At 41.9% G+C, this 21,493-nt stretch overlaps 1 protein-coding gene across 9 annotated transcripts in view; it reads left to right on the top strand.

Annotated features, from left to right (window-relative positions):
* ptprt (protein tyrosine phosphatase receptor type T) overlaps positions 1-21,493 on the top strand; it is a 199,331-nt gene that overhangs the window by 41,280 nt on the left and 136,558 nt on the right. For all 9 annotated transcript variants that reach the window (XM_035524516.1, XM_035524514.1, XM_035524513.1 and 6 more), the window contains exon 2: positions 7,997-8,122. In XM_035524516.1, the coding sequence (XP_035380409.1) occupies positions 7,997-8,122 (126 nt within the window). The remainder of the gene's footprint in view (positions 1-7,996; positions 8,123-21,493) is intronic.

Here is a 21,493-nt window from a genome sequence, read left to right as displayed (position 1 = left end):
AGTCCATAATTTTTGAGAAAACACCTTCAGTCAGTTAGCATGAAAAGTGAACTTACTCATGACTGATGGCAGAAATGCTGTCACTGGCCCAAACGAGCCAGCAACTGGCCAATCAACTTGCCCAGATCAACATAGCTAATTAACTGGCTCCAGGCCTTTGGCCCATTGCTTATGGCAAATTCTGTATCACATGACAAGCCCATTCAAGATTTAATCAGAATTTGTAAATACCTCGAGTATGCCACGTTTGCAAATCATTGTCTACATTTGGGACTGGGCCATAGCTTTACTATGTATTGCCATTAAGAAATGTATTCGGACAGCTGTCTTCATTTCATCGTGATGGCTGAATGCTTAGTTAGCTAGCTAACGAGCTACAGATGATTACTGGAGATTGTCTGGGTGGCCGTAAAGGTAGAGATGGCATAGTCCACTGACAGAGAAGTGAATGGAGCTATTGTAACTAAGCAGTGTATTCTCTACTACAGCACCTTTCTGTAATGTGACCCATCAGATATTAGGGTTAGTCAAATGGCCACTAAGGCGCAAAAGGCCTGGATATAAATTTAACATAAGAATGCATAGCTAAAATTAGTCTGGTGACTTTACTGCTAAATTCACCTTGTGGATTGTTTCTATTGTTATGGAACCAAATAACCATAACAGTATAGATAATATAATGGTTTTGGAAAAAAAAACTAAACAATAAAATTAAACTATAGGATATTTTTTAAAGAACCCATGTGCAGTTTTTTTCCTTTTATTATTAGCATATATTACATGCCACTGCATCAGCATGTTGCATAAAAAATTGTACCTTTGCTGTGAGTGACAAAAACTTTAAAATTCAGTCCTCAATTTTTATGCAGCCCTCATTCCTGTAATATTTCACAACTGGCTTACCCTGTGAATATCTGAAATGAACAACTTCCATTTCTGCCTTTGCACTTTAAAGGGTGCTCTGACAGATCTTTTAGTGCTACTTCTCAAGCATACTTGATATCAGTTAATGTATCCATGACTCTTTGGGGCTTAAATACCTGATGACTCTAAACTGTTTAAAAGACAAAGTTTAGGAGAAAATTCTCACTAATCAAACCATGAAAACTATGACTTTAGTTGTGTTGCTTTATTTTCTGCTCTTTCTTTATATTGCTCTTTAATTACCTGTCTTGTGCTACGTGGCTGATTTGGCTTATTTCAGCTATTTCCAAACATTTAGCAGATAGTTTTACCATTAATGCCCTGTCATCTACATCTCATCTCTTGTCCTTTCAGCTTTCTCTTTGGGTGACATCTGAAATGCATTTCAATGAGTCTGTCCATCCTCAACACACACGTCACAAATGCCATAACACTGCATTAAAGCACATATATGTGCTATAAAAGGCTTAATATAAAAACACTGAATAAGATAAATTTGCCAGTATATGTTCTTTAAAGGTGGAGTGGGTAATATATTTCAGAAGCATTCCAATAGCAATCAGTAAATCATCAATCAGTGGTGATAATAAAAAGCATAAGTCCAACACTAATGTTAGCTAAGCTGTAGGTTTGACCTAGCCCATCCAGCATTAGTTAGCTGTGTTTATCTTTTATGTAACCTCTGTGCATATATGTTTGATGTTGTCTATATTCCAAGTAAACATTCAAAATCTTAGCTGTGTAATATCGCTAACCTTGTTTTTAGCTTTGCCTGATATCTCGCTAGCATTACTGCAGCTAGCTAACCACTAGTGGTTGCAAGTTAGCCAGCAATTATGTACTGCCTCAAACTCAATTTTCCCAGTACTAACATAATAACTAGCTAGCTTGACAGATTTGATTAATAACAATAGCTATTTTCATTATTAATGTCCATTGTGATAGTTAGATGTTTTCTTGTATGTGAAACTCAAGGTTGTTGGGTGGAGTCCTAAAAAGTTAGTGCACGATCATGATTTTAGGGGTGTGTGTTTGCAAGGAGGGCTGATGGCAGGGTCTAGGATTAAAAACATCTATCTATCTATCTATCTATCTATCTATCTATCTATCTATCTATCTATCTATCTATCTATCTATCTATCTATCTATCTATCTATCTATCTATCTATCTATCTATCTATCTATTTATTTATTTATTTATTGTGTGTGTGTGTGTGTGTGTGTGTGTGTGCGTGTGTGTGTGTGTGTGTGGATGTTTAAAAAAAATAAGCTTACATTTGCTGGTTTCTACAAAGTGACCTATGACACCTCTAAATTGCACCCACATAACCCATGGATTAACCCATGCAGGCCATGTGATTACTGGATTGCAAGTTTGGGATGCTCTCTGTAGATGCTATGTTCCATATGTATTACTAGTACACAAATTAGTGAAACCACAGAGTAGCCTACTGAGATGCTTACAAACTTAAAATATCATTTTCTGTAGCCACTGGTCTACAGCAGTGGGTTACCATACATTTTAAGGGTCATCAATCAGAGGGCATGTATCCCAGTACAGACAGAAGCTTTTGTCACCATGTCTGCAGTGTCTATAACCTGCCTTTAAGTGCTAGGTTACTCAATACTAAATCAATACTAATTCCTAATCATTACCAAAGACTTGGCAAGGGCAGCTCAATTACACAAGTGGACCAATTACCCAATCTGCATCAATTTACAGATTTATATGTAACTGACAAAGATGACTGAAAATAGCAAATCTGCTTAAAATTGTAATCTCCAAACATCTAAACATTATGGAGACTTTACATGTATGTGTGTCTTCACAGTCTTGCTTACCTAGAATAAATAAAGGGAATGAATTTGGACTTTTTCAAAAATATATTGCTTGTCTATAGCTGTGTTAACAATCATTTGGAGTCGCACATACGGTCATATTTTACTGCCCTTAGGAGCATTTTTCCCCTCCTGTAATCAGTTTTTTAAGGGGCGAAAAATGCAGGACATGCAATTTGTAACAGCTAATCATTTTTATTGGTAAATGTTTATGATCTGGAGTGCAGTGTGGAAACATTTCTCATTTCTAGCTCGAGAGCAAGGGGGAGGCATGAATAACAAAATCTCTCTGGAGGTATGCCCAGAGTTACCTTGTGAGGTAGCTTTGCGTTGTTCTGAAATTTTGCTGCCTTGGCTTCAAACCTGCACTTGGTCTCTAAGGAAGCAGAAAATAATTAACTGCCAAGGACAGTCATGACGTGCGGGTGCATGTGTGCATGTGCGTGTACACACGCAAGCATGTGTCTATGAAAAGTACACCATAAAAAGAAGACAATAGAATAGTTGATTGTAATTAATTATTCAGTGTTATAGTGACAACCCATATCTTCACATTAATATATCAGTAATATATCAGTATAACACAGTAATATATCTGTACAGTTAAGGATTTTTCTATTCTCATCGCTTCCCCACCAGTGAGTCTTCTGTTTTTTGTGTTTTTTAAAAAACTTGGGAACCATAGCTGTCATATTAAAGTGAATGTTTCTATGTGGCAGACATAAGAGACTATATGGGTCTCCCTGAAGCATACAAACCTTTGCTGGTCTGTGTCTGGGAAAATGAAAGGGAAGAAGTGAGGAGCTGGACATTGGCCATTTCAATAAAGCAGTCCACCTGATTCTTCCCATGCAGGATAGAGATTAATGTCAATATTAAACCTTGGATTACCTTTTACCCATTCCATCAAGGGAATAAGTCAAGGTAAGGGAAAGGATTTGACAGGCTACCACAAAATAGCTGCACATGGTGAGGTGGTAAGATTTCTTTTAGCTTTCTTACTTTGTGGTCCACCCAGTTCAGTTTCTTAAGCAAACTTTAGAAATTCAAGTTGTTTTTTAATCAGACCAATCGATGGAACTCCTCCAAGTATAGCTTTATTTAACAAGGGCCATTTTATGAATTTGCTACGATGTGATCCTAAATGGATGTCACTGTTTGACTCACCTGAAACTATGATATGATCAAAACTGTTTGGTCTTTTTGATTTGTATATCATAGCTTTGTTTTCTGTCAGTCAGGTCAAATTGAAATAATTGCTAATGACCCATTGTAATCCATGACAACTGTAAACTGAATCCAAGAATTCTGGCAAACGGTCTGTTAGAGGTTGTTTGGATATGAGGTTGTTTCATATCAGATTTGGAGTTACTTTGTATTTAGTGGCAAGTCTTGTTTTTTTTTTTTTTTTAATTTAAAAAAAAAATTATTTATTATCATTATCCAGCAGAGAAACAGCAAACGAATAAACACTTTGTCGGCAGTAACCCACGAGGGAGATGAAAGTGCCAAGAATTCAGAGTCTGGCACACTATGTCATACTTTTTCTTAGGCCACAGAGAGAAAGTTTGGCAATAGGCGTCCAGTAAAGCGTCGTTTTTTTCTAACATTATTTTAACTCTGGGATACTGAGACCTGAGGTGCGAAATATGATTTTAGCAAGTCAGAGTGGAGAGTTTAGTCCCCACTCCCCCGCGTAGTGTTTTAAAGGGAAAAAGGTGTGAAAACCCACATGAGCAACACGGCGCGTCCTACTCATGCCTCACAAATGCGTGAAAACACTGGTGAAAGTCCTTAAGTCGAAGTGTGTTCTTGGCTGACCTGTATTCTGGACCGTCTTGGTGTAGGAGCTGCAAGCCATGTTTGTGCATAAGATAATTTCCGTAACCCAGTCAAGATTGTACTGCAGAATCTCTCTCTCTCTCTCTCTCTCTCTCTCTCTCTCTCTCTCTCTCTCTCTCTCTCTCTCTCTCTCTCTCTCTATATATATATATATATATATATATATATATATATATATATATATATATATATATATAACAAATCCGATACCTGTCACTTAGAAACTTTAGCTGAATTGAATGAAGGTACTTTTCCTTTCCTTTCCTGAAGTTTTTTTTAAGCACGCAGACACACCTGTTCAGTTCTATATCTAAGTATGTATCTAAGTTGCGTGAAAAGACGGTTTCTGGTAGTAGCTATATAGCACACGAGAGAGCTGTGAAATCTCTGTATGTTGACAGGTATCTGACGTACCTGATAGACGGGAGTAGACAACTGTTGTGTCTTCGGAGGTTAAAGAGTTCGGGTGACCCGGAAAGGGCGAGCACGATCTTAGTGAGGAGAAACGATAAATCGAATGAGCCATAATGTGCAGGCGCCGCACGCTCGTTCGAGCGAAATGCGCCTGTGGAAGCCGGCGTAGGCTGAGACCGAGCGAGCGCGTTGCCGCGAGTTTCCCGTCCCATTGTCTGCCCGTGTCAGGCCTCTGCGGCGTAATTCAAATCGACTAGGTGAGCTAGGATTCATTTGCGGTTTGCCGGTGCGGCGCGCGCCGTAAATCAGCGCGCTCTCCCTCTATTGTAGTACCCGTCCTATCAGACTGGAGACGTACGCTTCAGTGAAGGAGCGGATTCCTTTTACCGAGCGCATCTCACATCACACAACCGCAGTGCTGTGCCCGCATATTCTGCTTCCCACTCAGATCTAAATGAAAACAGACTGGGTAGAATGTGATACCAGCTTTAAACACATATAGGTGTTTATATCACATATAGATATGCAAGAGTTTGGACTAGTTGGGCAACTGAAAATGAACAGAAGATAATAACGTGTGTGTTTGGAGGGGTCTATTAGTCTACGTCAACTGCTGTATTAATTAAAGCTATCTGAGCTATTTGTTCATTGAACTGGACATGACAAGTTTAGTTCTGAAAGTGTTTGTCAGTTCATTCAGATGGTGATGGTCAGGGTGTGTGAAGATATATTAATTTTATTAATGCAATTAAACCAACTAAGATGGCAGATAATTAAGTATGTATTAACTAAGAGTGACAGTGGAGGAGGAAGTTTGGTGTTTGGGAGGCAGTGGTAGTTCAGTGGTTAAGGTTCTTGACTTCTGTTTGGAAGGTTGCTTGTTCAAGCCCCACCACTGCCTGGTTGTTACTGTTGGCCTGCTGAGCAAGACCCTTACCTTCAGGTAGTACTTAGTATACTTGTAAGTTGCTTTGGACAAACGTGTCAGGTAAATATGTCTAAAGGTACATAACGTTTTGAGAGAAATGAAATGAAAAGCGAAATGAGAGTCATGGTCACCTCAGGTATGCTTCTGTGATATTAATCTACTGCTCCAACCTTCTGAGGTGCTCAAAGCACAGTGTGAACCGGGAGGTTAAAAAGCTCTTGAGAGGACCAGTCCAATGGGAAGGCAAACAGACTTAGTAGGTGCATTATCCAAAGGATAAAGATAAATAAACAAATATATATATATATATATATATATATATATAACATTGCATTAGAAAATATAACACTGCATCAGAAACCTCAAATCCTTTCTATTTTTATTCACTTATTTGCCAGTGTGAAGAGAGTTAGTATTGGGCAAAAACTTGAGTTTAGCATGTCACTTATCATGGAGACATGTTGCTAAATGCAAAAAACCCTCCCTAGCTTGTAATGGAATACACTTAGATCCATGTCTACATTATTTTATTTTCCTGTCATCGTCGTCATTCATGTCTAGAGAGTAAAAAAAACCCTCTCATAACATGACAGATGTTAACCGTCCTCCTGACTCTGTTCCCTCTCCTTCTCCTTCTCCCTCCTCCTCCTCTCACCAACCCCCACCAGTCTACAGCATCACTCTGTTCATTAAGTGCTCCTGATGAAAGGGCAACATGGAAGAGTAGATTTGATGAACACAGCCATGGCGGCACGCCTGCAGAAGGAGCATATGTTCGCAAAACTCCTCCTCCCCTCGAGCTGCATGCCGTGCCAGGGCGCCAGGGCACTCTGCTGGAGCCCTTTGGCGGAGCAGATGTGAGGGAAGGGATTTTTTTTGCTCGCTGCCACTGCTGCAGTGGCTGCCAGTAACGATGATGGAACTGTTGGTTGCATGCTTGGGGCAACTTATCAATAATGGATCAAATTGGTAGGAAACATTAATTAGGAGAGCGATGAAGAGCTCATGTTTTTTGAGCATGTTGGTGTGTACACGTGTTCTCTCCTCTGCCTTGCCCCAGTCTCAAATCCAGAGCATACGCTAGCTGTACTAATTGTTTGACACTGTTTGATATGGAATATGAAAACATATCCTCTGGAATTCAGGCTTGAAAGTGTGTTGACACATGTGTAGTCTGCACACTTCAAAGACAATTAGGAAATTAGGAAATAAAAAAAAAGAAAAAAAGTTTCTTTATAACTGTTCTGTGATAAGTATGCACATTCTACCTGTGTGGTTTTGTGTGTGAATAATTCAAAGAGATCTTCACATTGGCATCGGAACCTTTTATACTTGGCTTTAAAGGTCAGTATAGTCACTGACTGAACATCTATGGTGGCAATGATAGAGGCCACTTACACTGCTCATTTCTGTGACTTGGTTTCTTTTGACTTTCATGGAAGATTGTTCCCTTTCACAGCTTTTTTATCTTCCCATTTAATTCCTGAACAAATTGAGAACTACCATGAACTATTTGTGCTGTGAATTATGCAGCAGTATAAATTTAATTAACCCAAAGGCAAGAGTTTCAGCAATTTGCCTGCCTAGAGGATGATGAGTGCAATGGCACAGGTTTGGATGACATGGGGAAGCTGTATGTAGGTAAGGGAGTGGCTGGAGCAGTGCTGTCATGTACTTTATCCCCAAACCCCTCTTAAATGACAAGTGAAAAAAAAGTGGGGGAGAACAACAGGAGGAAGCCTAAATGGTATTCAAAAACCTCTCAGCAATTCCCTCTGTTGCAGTTCCAAAGCATGCATTACAACGAGTACATTTAATTAGTGCGACTTCATCTTGGGTTTTTTAATCCGTTGCTCCTGGCAAACACGAAGCTTAATGTGGTGGAAAATCGTGATTTTAGAGGAGATGAAATAATGATGCGGGTCTGTGGCTTAATCATGTTGACATATGCGATCTTTCCCTTCTCTCTCTCTCTCTCTCTCTCTCATTTGTGTGTGTGTGTGCGTGTGTGTGTGTGTGTGTGTGTGCGCGCATGCGCATGTCCTGTAGGCAGCTGTTCATTTGAGGAGCATTACAGTAGTTGTGGGTACAGCGTGGCTCTCGGGACCAATGGCTTCGCCTGGGAGCAAGTCAACACATGGGAGAGGCCTACCATGGACGCTGCCGTCCCCACAGGTATGCACTCTCTCTTGGCCTATCCGTTAATCCGTGTCTAAGATTGTGTCCATTTCCCCCCATCAACATTTGTTTTTGTCTCTTCCCAAACTGAATTGACTCTTCTCTCTTAGTCTCATTAGGCCTTCCTGTGTTCTCCCTCCACCACCTCCATCACACTGTGCTCAGTAGGCAGGCTCTCTCCAAGTCACTTCCCCTCCTTAACTCTTCTTTTGGTTTAGCGGGCAGACAAATGGCAATCAAGCCTGCTGTCACTTTCACTCAGCCGCCTCCTCGAGCTGACTGCTACTCCGTGCCACACTCGCCCCTCGGAGCCAACGGAGCCAGCCTCTGAGCCCCATCTTCCACTGACAGCCGGCTTAACCGGCTTTGGTGATGGACGCCTCCACGGTGACGCTGCACCATTGCATGAGATAGCTCATGCATTGTGTGGCGACATCAGGGACTTGCACAGCCATGGCCCAGTAATGTGGGCGATTCTAGAGACGCTGCGCTGAAACGAGGGCATACAGGGTCTCGCGCGTGTTGGAGGAGTCCGTCTGGCAGAGAGGAAGAAGTGAGGAAGTTAAAGATCAGCTCGTGACCTCTCCTGGAATAGAGGATGGGCTTTCCAGCATTATAGGATATAAGGCCTTTGCAAGAATTGGGGACACAGGCTGTTTTGATGTGAAACCAGGCCAAAAAAACATCAAAGTCTCGCTCCTTTTTTTCAAGAGGAGCAACAAACAGGCCATGTTTTGTGAAAATATGTGAGTGCTTATTAATAAATTAATAACAGGAAAGGCACCATCTGCCCACATATTGAAGTCATCACTGTGTGATTGTCTAATCTAGGGGGGGGGGGGTTGAGGGGCCTTCTACTCTGTGGCTCCCATGGAGATGCACCTCTAGCAGATGGTCTCTCATTCCTCTGATTGAGATTAGCTTTTAGTACAGTGTTACTTGAACTGCACTCGAGATGCCAAAGACATGATGGAGAAGGCTGGAGAATGTTGCGAGAAAGAAAGAAATATGAGGCAGGTGTGTGTGAGAGAGAGAGAATGTGTGATGGGTAAGGAGAGAAAAAGAGAAAAACGCTGGGAGAGGGGGACCATTAATATGTTCTTGCATGACAGGTAATGTAGCCTGTCACGGGTTTGGCATACACTGTCTGATGTTATGGAGAGAGAATGATGAAAGTGCATAAACATCCTGAATGATGTATCACAAATCAGTTGGGCCTTAACATGGGCAGCCTCCATTCTGGGAAATATGGAGAACACCAACACTGATGACACTAACCTACTTGTTGGTCCAGTTGCGTTTTGAAAGATTGGCGAGAGTCCCCTCAATGATGTCAGGGCTTGGCACCTCTGTGATGTCAGAGCTTGGCCTCTCAGTGATGTAAGAGCTTGGTCCTTCTGAGCTGTTAGGGCTTAGACCCTCATTGACATCATGGCTTGGCCCAGCTTCACAGTGACATTGAGAAGGGGGGCATTGATAGGCTGCACACATGGAAGGCAGAACCCTACCTTGTCAAGACTCTGGTTATTCGGCTCGTTACAGAAAGTGGTGACTGCGTGTTCGAATGTTGCTCCTGTTTCCCAGAGGGAAAGGCCGCTACCGTTGCCTCAGCACTGTTTCTGTCGGGGGCAGGATGGGGCTGTGGGGCTGTCGTGTCAGATCGAGCCTGTACATGGCTCAGATCTTTTCTGTCTGGAAAGTGACATGCTTATATGTATGGAGGAACTTCAGGGTGATCCGACACTCCGTCTTCCTTTTCCAAACTGTTCCGTGAGCCCTCCAGGCTAGCTCCTCTGTGGAAAATACCTTCCCACTCAGCTGTGAAGGGGCCGACTCGGATGAGTCACAAGCATTCCTGCAGTGCCCGACAAGACCACCCAGCTCATCTTAGATGCACCCTCAAACTCCAGTCAATTGCAGGGGTGCTATATGCTATGTTATTTTTATTCTGAATTAAGGCATATCATTCTATGTAGCATGTGGTTATACAATTTCACCTACTGGACTTGAGAACTCAAGATAACAATACTCAAAATTTGAGCAGTTGTGTATACATGTCATACTAGTCCTGATATGCCATGAGATATCTGGTTAAAAAAAAAACTGCACAGAAACAACTTGCCAGCCAGTTACATACTTTGGTGTGAGCTACTGATATGACCTGAAGTCCATTAACAGTAACCCAAGGCTACTTGGAAAATGACAATGCAGCCAGGCCATTTCAGGTGTCCCCGGATTTTCAGAGAGACCGGAAATGACAAACGGCTCTGACAAGCTTTATCAGGCATTAAGCCCTTCCCTACTCCTGCTACTTTAGAAGCTCCAACTGTTCCTACGTTAGGGCTTTCTCTAAGCCTTGGAGAAATATTTTGGACAACTGGAATTGAAATCAGGGTAATCAGTGACTTCTTGGGAAGGGTGAAAAAAAAGATCTGGTATCGCCCCACCGGCCTCCCCCCCCATTCTTGTCTTCATATATGTGGAGTGAGATTAGACTTAACATATTTAATTTGCTGTTCCAGTTGGTTTCTAAGAATTGGTCATTAACAAATGATTTGTCTGCAAATGAATGACCACTTTGTTTCCCTTATCCCTGGCGAAGACAAAGTCTTGACCTACATTTCTCTTTTATTTTTTGTTTTTCTTTTCTTCTCCCTTCCCCTTTCTTTCATAAATTTCTTTTCAAGGATCTTCTCAAATATTCTGCACTGCAATTACCAACTTTTGGTTTGCTGGGTATCCCAGAAACAATCACTGCACCCTTCTCCGACTCCAAAATCATCCAGACATGATGCATTTAGATATTACCGTTCTGATGTACCCTGAAATCGTAGGTCTGTCTCTACACTCAGCGCTTTCAGAATGGTAATGGAGTTCAGAATTATAGGTTGTCTGGACAAAACTATTATTGCCAGTGTTGGGCGCTAGATGGGGTCTGATGAGGGTAAAGGGGTTAACTAGCCTGTCTCCTTATTTTTGTTCTTGGTGATGATTAGAGTGCTCTTGTGGACAGTGCGCCTTGATTGCATGTCTGATTTTCTCCTGGGAGAGGCCGCAGGGTCAGCTATTGATGCAAAATTGACAGCAAGCACATGTAAGTACACACACACACACACACACACACACACACCAATTCTGGCAAAAGCCGATTTCTTTCCAATTGGGAATGTGAACGATGAAACTTCTGATAACGTCCTTTTCTGCACGGCAAAGTAATACATTTTGAAAAGTAGGCAGCGCACTTCGATGCAAATTGATGCCTCATAAATTGTACCTCTTTTCCTGGTGACTTTTTCTTCCCTGCAGTAGTCAGCTTAGTACAGTGTGCTTCAGCTACTGTCAAGCGTACTGACAGCGTCCTGAACCATCTCTTTCAGTGAGCACATTATTTAATAAGGACTTATCTTTTAGGAGTCAATCCTGAATATATTAAAAGCATGCTAGAGAGAGAGAGATGGGGGTAGAGGGAGGAGAGAGAGAAAGAGATGGGGTAGATGGGGGGAGAGAGAGATAGGGTAGAGGGGAGAGAGTGAGAGAGAGGACAGAAAGTCAGGAAAAGAGATGGAGTGAAGCAGTCCGTCTTTCAAGAGATAAGGATGTGATAGAGGCTTGTCCTTTTGAGTGACACTAATTCCCCTGGCACATCGCCTCTTCGCACCTAACTCTCCTGTCATAGGCATATGACAGGCCAGCAGGCCTTCGACAGAGCACATGGCCAAGAGCTTTTCGAACAGAAGGCTCTCTCACCAAACCTAGCCCTGCCCCCATGCCAGTTATCCAGCTGCTTGAGTCATATTAAAAATGTGGACTTAATCCTCACCTCCATTCATCTATAACCCCAATTCATCTATAGCAATGATGGAAGCAATGGGCAATAGAGATCTGCTTAACACAGTAGATTGGTGCGTTGAAAAGAATTTAATTCTGAGAAAAAAAGTAGACAAAGGGAGAGAGATACACAGGCTAAGTGACGAGAGTGAGAGCACGTGATGAGCTGGGTGTGTAACAGTCTCCAGGTAGTGGCAAAGCTATGAGAGATGTAGAAGAACAAAAGGGGTGAGAGACAGAGAGCTGGTGTGCGAGACAGTGCAGGTGATGGAGAGACAGGGGAAGTGCAAAGAGAGGGAGGTAATGGATTGAGTGGCACATCACATCACGGCACGTGCCGGCTTTGTTTACCGACTTCGAAACAGCTCTAAAGTGAAGCAACTCTTCTAGAAGAGGCTGCAAAAGTCCCCCTGCTGTGCTCTCACTTCTCAGCTGTCTCACACTTTCCAGCCCTTCTCTGTATTTTACTGTCTCTCTCTCTCACTCACTCCCTCTCCCATCTCACCCAAAGTCATCACACCTTCTGCTGACATGCTGTTTTCATTAAGCCTAGATCTAGCCCTCCAATTTTTGTGCGCGCACGCACACACACACACACACACACCACACACACACACACCACAACACAATGAAATTTAAAAGAATACTAAGGACACTTGGAAATTTAATTCAGTCAAATATTTATCTTTTTGTTGTAGTTATATGCCATGTGACACCACAAATTTGTTCATAGATTGAATTTAGTCAAATTATAATTTTTTTTTCATTTGTCTATTTGTGTGTTCTCTTTTCTAAACATTTTAGCATAACAACCAGCACAGTCAATTTTGTTGAGATTAATGTGACTGAGCCCCTTTCACATTAATGACCCTTGAATAACTTGTGTTTGCAAAGGCCAAGAAGGATCCTTTCTTCCAACAATGTGCTTCAAATATCAACGAGTGAGGAACGGTACTTGTTATTCCTGGGTCAGAATAATTTTGCTACCATGACCCTGGCAAGTCACTGTGTCATTTAGGCATTCATCGTTATTGTTTTTGGCTGATTGGAATCAAATGTGTTTTCTGGCATTGATACATTTCCTTATTTTCTTCAGATATCCCTGAGCCAACAGGAATTTCTCTGTTGTTGATGAAGCTAGCAAAGGCAATTTAATAATGCTAGCCACATCTTGTCTAGATTGACCTAGGTTATACACCTATTGACCCTTGCGCATCAACACTTATACCATGTTTAACCTGGTCTGGTCTAAAAAAGGTAATTACTCACTTCAAGTTTCAAGTTTGGTTTATTTGTCACATACATAGTCATACACAGTATAACTCGCAGTGAAATGGTGTGAATATATGCACACGTGTGCATTTGTGTGTTTCTCCTGCCAAAAAGCCATAGTCTCATCAGTGGTTAAAGGTCACAACCTCTAAAGAGTATGGTGGCTCCATCATCCTTGATTCTTCTGCTAACCCTCACTCACAGCGCCTCTGACCTCATATCTTGCCCTTTATGAATTTTCTCTGTCTTTCTGTCTGGATAATACCATTTTACCGATCATTTCAGTACCAGTTATAAAGACCTTGTCTTGCCCATTACACACACTACACTGGTCTTTTGTTGTGTGAGTTCTAACCTTGAGGTGTGCCTGTGTGTACATGTATGTTTGTGAGTGTAGGTGTGAGAGAGATACCATTATCTTGCTCCCTGCATGGACAGTCCAGGATCTTCTGTTCACAATGGGTGGGGGTAAAATGGATAACCATGTATCTTTGTCATTGCTGTACTAAGAAAGCATTTAAAAGTTGGTATCGTTGCATGGAATGAGTCCAGAGAAAATGGGACAAAGAGGGAGAGAGAGGGTGAGAGAAACAGAGAGAGTAATAAGTCTTTAGGGGCAGGATAAAATGGCATTTATGCTGTGCTTCCTTGATCAGAACAAATTTGCAGGCCTTGGCGTAGCTGTGGGAATGCTGATAGCCTCTGCGGGCTGCTGGACATAGTTATTTTGTGCCTGTGACATCAGTGCAGATCATTCTCATCTCAAGAACAGAGATTTCATAAAGAGCCCATTGACCTAAAGGCACTGTGGTACAGATCCATGTAGAATCCTGTTTTGAGTGTGGTAGTCAGATCTTTCCTTTAGCACACATGCAAGGTTGGTGTACCAGTCAGAGTGTGAATGGCTTCCAGGTAACATGTAAATCAAACAATGACGAATAATATGTGCATTAATTTATCAACTCAAATTTTTACATTTGGAGAAAATTTGCCAGTTCTGGGAAAACTAGAGCTGACAGTTTTCATCACAGGAAGCAGAACTCGTTACTCATTAATTCTCATATCAGCTAAAATGTTATTTTGGCCTGTTCAGCTTAGGTGGTGTTGAACAGAATAATGTGGATGAGTCATATGGGTATGGGCAGGTTTAAATCGCCTTCAGGTTCCAGACATACTGAATTTTGCAGTGAAAGTGAGTGTCCTGATTAGGTCATACAGGGAACTGTAAATGCAACACTTAACCCTCCGGGAAAGTTTTGTGGTTACACATGAACAGCTAACACTCCATTATAGCTATTAGACTGAACATTGTGCATTGATGGATAAACTTTCACACATGTCTGTACTGTTACACGAACATATTATATGTGACTTCATAACACCAAATAAACGGTTATTAATGTTATAGTAGTGTTTACCTCCTTCAGCGTCAGCACAAGCCCCACTTTTCTTTCTCACTATTATACTTGTAATTGGCTATAGAACACATGGCTTGGACAAAATGACAGAATTACCACATGAATTAAATATTTGGTGTCAGTTGGTTTGATTTGTGGTGTAATCAGGGATATGCTGATAGGTTAGAGTGCAAGTCCCTTGGGTGCAATGAGGGAAACAAATGTTCTGGTGCCCCAGAACCACTCTAGAAAACAGCAGAATCCATATTAAATATAGAACAAGGGACTGATCAAACAATAATAATTTTTTTCCAACTATGTCTTCATAGATGGATAGAAAGGTCTAGAATTTTGAAAACAGCATAGCCTTTAGTGGTCACTTAGGGTTGGGGTGCATTTAAGGTTCTCAGCCTCTGGAGATGGCATATATGTCGGCCATGTTTATTACTCCAACTTATTATTTCTCTGATTTTTGGGTCTGACTACCTTTCTCACTTTCAGTCTGCATCTCTCTCTCTTTCTTAGTTAAATTAAAGCTGATAGTCACATACTATCCCGTTTCCACAAATTATCTTGAACAAATTAATTTCATTCTGCTGACATTAGCTTTTAAATGATTTATGTACTATGAGACTCTATTTGCGAGTCCTTTTTTCCCTCTGCTGGAGGATTTGAGTGGCAATAATATGACCAGAAAGACTCTACTGGATGGCCAGTGAAGCAGGGCTAAATTAATTTAGTGATGGTTTAATAAATGCAGGGAGACATATGAGACACTGTGAGGCACGTTTAAGGATGAAAGAGAAAGAGAGAGGGAGAGAATGTGCTTTCACTCAACAGAGTGGAGAACAGACAGTCAAGCTAGGAGCGATCTGCAGGCCACTTAGGATACAAATTAATTACCATGACAGGACTGCACTCAGTTCAGCTTGAACAACATAGATCACTCATAAGACTCCTGTTGTGTGACCACAAATACCAAAGCTATAAAATAGCCCTGGGTTCCTTTTGGCTTTCCTTCTTTAGGAAAAGGGGTTCATTGTGGCAAGTGCCACATCATTGTGCTGAATGAGGTCATCTGACTGGCTTGCATTGCTTTAGTTAAGTGTTAACTCCACAAACGTTTGACCCAAGAGCCAAGTTCTGGCAGCTTGACCAGATATGAAGGCATTCCAATTGGACTCATCCTCAGTTAAAGTCCTGGGGCCTCCAAGACGTCATTCCTTTGTGCCGGCCCTGCTCTGCTGCACCCAGCTCCACTGATGATGGGTGTACCTGATGAGCTGAAGAGCAGGTCAAATCCAAAAGCTAGAGTCACTATGCAGGAGGTTTATCAGGTGTGCAAGAAAGACAAACCAGTGACCTGGCCAAGGCAGTCAAAGGCATGACCCCATAAACCACCTGGCGCAAAGCCACACTGCACTGAAGTGCCCTTATCTGGAGCGGTGCATTCTGTTAACGCCTCATCAGAGTTTGTTTGTTCATGAGGTTAACTCAGATCCCAAATCAGTATCAGATAATGCTTTGTTAATATTTACACAGATTCATTACAAAATAGCCATGGGATGTTTAAGCCAAGTTTATGTGCATGTATAAAACCTGATACATTTCATATTACCCCAGTTATACAAGCCAGCCTTTTTATGAGCTAATAGACAAGTATTTCTAGACACCACAGGCACAATACACTTGGTTTAAGGACACAGACAGCATTCAGACAAAATGTGGAAAGAATGAGAAGTTTCCATGCCCTTTCTTTCATCTTTATTTATTTATTTTTCTAAGAAGACACAATAAAAATTATCTGTACACTGTGCCAGAAGCTCTCTGGAGTGATGCAGACAGAGACCTGACATGGGAACAGAGGAGGAGGAGAGTTTCCCGCGAAGACCGGAGACGGAGTGACTCACTGGGAGATGTCAACTGTCAGATGTAGCCTTAATTTTACAACTCTTCTTTGGTGGTTTTCAGACTTGAGCTGGTATTGCAGTGCTGTTAGTATATATTTGAATTGCTCTGCATAAACATTACCTCATGTAGCTCACTGATAGTTACATCACACCGTTGGCTGAAAGAAACCTTCCTAGTCTTTGTTCTGATTTCTTGCTTTGTTGCCAAGCTTTGGTCAGGTTTGATTATGCTGTTACTTTGGGGGGTGTGTGTGTTGGGGTGGGGGGTGAGTGTCGATGTGTTTTCTTATATTGCTATCTTTTATTAGATACCATTTTCCCCCTTCAGTTCCTTTTGAGTGTAAGTGAGGGTTAGGTCTAAATTTAGGTTTAATTTATCTGCAGTCCACATGTGTGTCTGTGGGTGTGTATTCATACATGGGTGCTGGTGGTGGGTTTGTAATCCTTTGTAAGCCATGCTTATCAGCAGATATAATGCCACACTTCCCTTTCTTTTTCGAATGCAGCCTTTGTTGACTGAGAGCCATCAGGACAGCCCACAGGGAACAGTAATTAGTCAATATGAAAGTCTTATTTAGTTGTTCACCTCCAAAGACCATCTGAGCATTAAAGAAAATGCCTGATAAATGTGCTAACCTTTTCTGTTAGCCAAACTCAAGGTGGATATCCCTTCATAGATACCTTGGGGAACATTTACACATCTTTGAGTTTTCATTTTTTTCTTTTCTCTGTCCATAAGTGTTTTCTCTGTCTTTACTGTTTATTGCACCATATTCGTAGAAAGTCAGTTGCCTGGCTGGTTGTTGACTCCCTCTGTTATAAATGAGTACTTTTGTGGTGTTGGAGACTCTGTGGAGGTTGAAGCATGGCAGAAAATCGACAGTGCCCCATGCCATATACTTCCGTTTCAGGCCCTTTTAGTACCTTGAGAAGTGACTCCTGCACTTTCTCACTTTTGACATGCACTTGAATGACAGGCAGAAACCTATCTACCTATTAGACATAAAATTCTGTCTCATACATTCTGAATACATGAAGATTTTTAGCAAAAAAAAAAAGGATTCTGAGTTGATGGTACTATGCTTGCATTCATTGTGGCAGAGCCATCAAGTGTCTATATGATGCTTGTAGGTCTGTACTAGTGAAGGGTCACAGCCGAAGCAATATCTCTGGTATTAGCAAACACTGTGGTCAAATGGGGGGACAAGGGATTTAGAAGCCGTATCACATTTTCTCTTTTGTATTGTTTGTCTTATTTTGTGTGTGTGTGTTTGTGTGTGTGTGTGTGTGTGTGTGTGTGTGTGTGTGTGTGTGTGTGTGTGTGTGTGTGTGTGTGTGTGTGTGGTCGTTGCCACAGATACTCATGGTCAGGAGCCCAAAAGCAGTACTAGTCCTGCTCTCTGGCTGTACATGACTCTTCCCTTCCTGTCATTTACAGCAATACAGGGGGGTCCCTGAGAATAATCAGCAGTCCTATCACACGGAATGATCGGCATCTTAATAGAGCAGTAATGCTTTCATGTGTCAGCTCTTGTCTGAGAGGGGAGGTCTAAATAGTGGCAATTGGTAACAACTAATATCAGAGGAAAAACTGAACTGAAAAAAACATCTTTGCCTTTTTAATTTCCTTATCAGGAAAAACAAATACAATTGTTTTTAATCCATTATTTAAAACAAAATAGAATTATTGCAATGTGTGTTTTTGAAAAAGCGAAGTGCTTTTTAAAAAAAATTTAAATGATTGCTTCATGATAATTGTTGTGTGCAATGATTGCAGAATATCTTCTTTGTCTTTGAAAATTGTCTTTGACAGCTCCCTACCCTCCTGTATCAGTTCTGCACCCTCATTATAACAAAGGGACCTGGTTTCCCTTTCCTTCACAGATAGTATCCATTGTCCTAGTTTCAGCTTTATAGTCTTGTTCTTTCTCTCTCTCACTCTCTCTCTCCCTCCCTCACTCCCCCTCGCTCCCTCCCTCCATCTGACAGTTGTAGAGGAGGGAAAGGCCACTTATTACCTCAATCTCAGCCCAATCAGGCTGGAGAGGAGGTGGTGGGATAGTAGGCGGACGTGTATTTTTATAGTGCCTCTTCTTCTCCGCCAAGGGAGCTGCCTCTCCTTTCCCCTCTGACAAGCATGGGGCCGGAACATGGCTGACTGTCCCGCCTCACCCTGCCCGCATCCCATCTCCCAACTCCCCCTCCCCTTCTGCCCACCTCGCCCGTCCGTTGTTTGCAGGCCTGAGTGTGATTCTCCCTGAGCGTGAGCATTTTTAGACGGGAGAGCTGGGGGGATGCAACGGATGGCAGAGCCCAAGTGGGTCCCCCGCTCCAAAGCGAGGCAAGAGGAGCGTGGAGTTGGTTGTAGGCTGTGGGTGGACAGGCGCGAGATAAGTGATGCTCACACGCGCAGTTCATCATGTCGGTGTTGTGCCTTGTGGTGGGGCTTCGACATGAAATGCTCTATACGCAAAGCAGTACAGTCTCCGGGCTCCACCACCACCACCACCACCACCACAATATGCAATAACCCTCCTGGGCTTTATGTCTGGGGCTTTGAGGGAGAAAGAGAAAGATGTACTGTTATTGTCAAATGTCAGTCATCAGTTGCAAAATTTAGTTTAGAAAAACATAAATGTTTAAAATTAAACTTGATTTTTAGTGTACAGGCCCATGTGTATGTGCATATGTGTGTGTGTGTGTGTGTGTGTGTGTGTGTGTATGCTCAGTAGCATGTCTTCTGAGCATCCAAGCTTCCCTGATGTTACAGCCACATATTGCAGACACACAGTTTTCACGTAGACTTACGGGCAGTCAGCACTAGTAGTGACGTCAGGAAGAATTAGCAGATTATAGTTATGGTTTTAAACATTCATGGCTATGACCTGTATTCTAAACACATCATACACACTCAGTTGACTTTGAGCATAATGGTTTAAGGTTACATTAAACATAAGTGTGAATTGATTACATGGAAAAGTGAATGTTCACAAGAGGCCTCACACCTCCTCCCAACCCCCCAGCCCTGATACCACATTAACCTGCCTCTACCACAGAAAAGAGAGGATGGATGGATGTGGTCAGGGAAGGTGCTCTGGTCATGTTTCAGCCTCTGACATTGGGATTCCCATTCCAAATAACAGGAGAAGGCAATGAAAATCTTCTGAGTGAAAAAGAAGAAGGAAAAACACCCCCAAAGCAGGATAAATGTCTCTCAGAAACCTCTTTTTTCCTTTGGTCTCACAAATATTGGCTACAGCTTGATAAATGGCATGCCTACAGGCTTGGCGACATTTTGGTTGCTTTGGGATATTTTTATACCCAATAGGGTTTTTAATGACAGATGGCTGCTGGTCTAAAAACCCCCACCATTATCCCTCCCCTTGCCTAAATCGCTTGACTGCCCTCTAAAATTAGCCAAAAAATATATTTTTTAAATTTATTAGGTAAAAGGGGAAAACAACACACCTAAGATATCGAGCCTTTTTGCAGTGCCATTTTGTATTGAAAGATTATAAATACCAAAAAATTACAATTCTTTCTGCCCCACAAAAAAGAGAGCTGTCTGTATCAAACTTTTTAAGCAAAAGCTATGGTGGTCCTTGACCTAGTGATTAGCAAATTGTGATTGGTCACTGCTGGCTTGGACCCAGAGTGATTCACAGGGGGACAGTTCAGAGTAGACAGCTCAGAATAGGTATCTGTTCATTTGGTCAGGTTTGCTATGTTATTGCTTTGGGGTGTGTGTGTATGTGTGTGTGTGTGTGTGTGTGTGTGTGTGTGTGTGTGTTGTGTGTGTGTTGTGTGTGTGTGTGAGAGAGAGGAGAGAGAGAGAGAGAGAATGAAGTGGGTTATATATTAACCCATTATAGCAGTATACATTAATGGTTTATAGTGGTTGCATATGTAGTAGAATACAGGTGCTTTTGTTTTCATGCATGTGCATGTTGGATATGTGGCTTTGTAGATGTGTTTGTATGTCCATGTTTTGTATGTGCTGCCATGGCTTGATCAATATCACTACACACCATGTCCTTTGTCAGTTTCTGGATTCAGTGCGCCCAGTGAAGTGTTAGGCATGGATCATGTCTGACCTGCCTTCATAACAAAAGCCTGTGTGTGCGTGCGTGCGTGTGTGTGTGTGAGTGTGTGTGTGTGTGTGCGTGTGTGTGTACTTGTGTTTGTGTACGATAGATGCCCAGATTCATTGTATATCTGGACTTCCTGTCACCAGCTCAGGCTTTGCTGGGTAGCTCACTGATACTGCACCTGAATGGTGAACTGGGCTGAGTTCCAACATGAGGTCAATATCCTCTACACTATACGTCCTGCTTCCTAGCACAACACCTTCACACTGACTGCTCTCTCTTTAGTAAGAATGCTACTCTCTCTTTAGTAATAATGATACATTTAATCTATGATTCTCTTTTGTCCCTTTTCCTTTTAACTCCACCCTGCCTGACTGACTGTGTTATATTGGTATTATCTTTGACCACATGCCCTACACTGGTCCAGCTGAGAGCTGTTTTATCTCTGATTCTCAGAGTAAGTGTGTGTGTGTGTGTGTGGGGGGGGGGGGGGGTTCCTGTGTGTCTGTGTTAGTAACTGCACTACTTTAGTTTATTTTCTGCTCCATTCATTGTCTTTCTGTACTCAATTTCTCTCTCTCACTCTTTCTTAATATAAATTCCTCTCCTCCCTGTCTCTTTGTGTACTCTCCCTTTCTTCTCTCTTTCTGTCTCTCTGTTTGACTCAGTTGTGCTCTCCCTCATTTCCTTTACTGAGCTTTTCTACATGATCCCAGTATAAAGTTGAAAGAGAAGGATTTTTCAGAGTTAAGAGTGGAGATCCTTTGTTTTTGGAGATAGAATTTATTTTTGATCCCTCACAGTGAACAGTCCCATCGGTGGGACTTGAGCACCTATGTGCAGATCTTCACCATCCCCCGCGTGTAGGAAGAA

Source organism: Electrophorus electricus, chromosome 3 (assembly GCF_013358815.1).
Source record: "Electrophorus electricus isolate fEleEle1 chromosome 3, fEleEle1.pri, whole genome shotgun sequence".
Taxonomy (NCBI): Eukaryota; Metazoa; Chordata; class Actinopteri; order Gymnotiformes; family Gymnotidae; genus Electrophorus; species Electrophorus electricus.
Note: the sequence above shows the minus strand (reverse complement) of the source record. Positions and strands in the feature narration are given on the sequence as shown.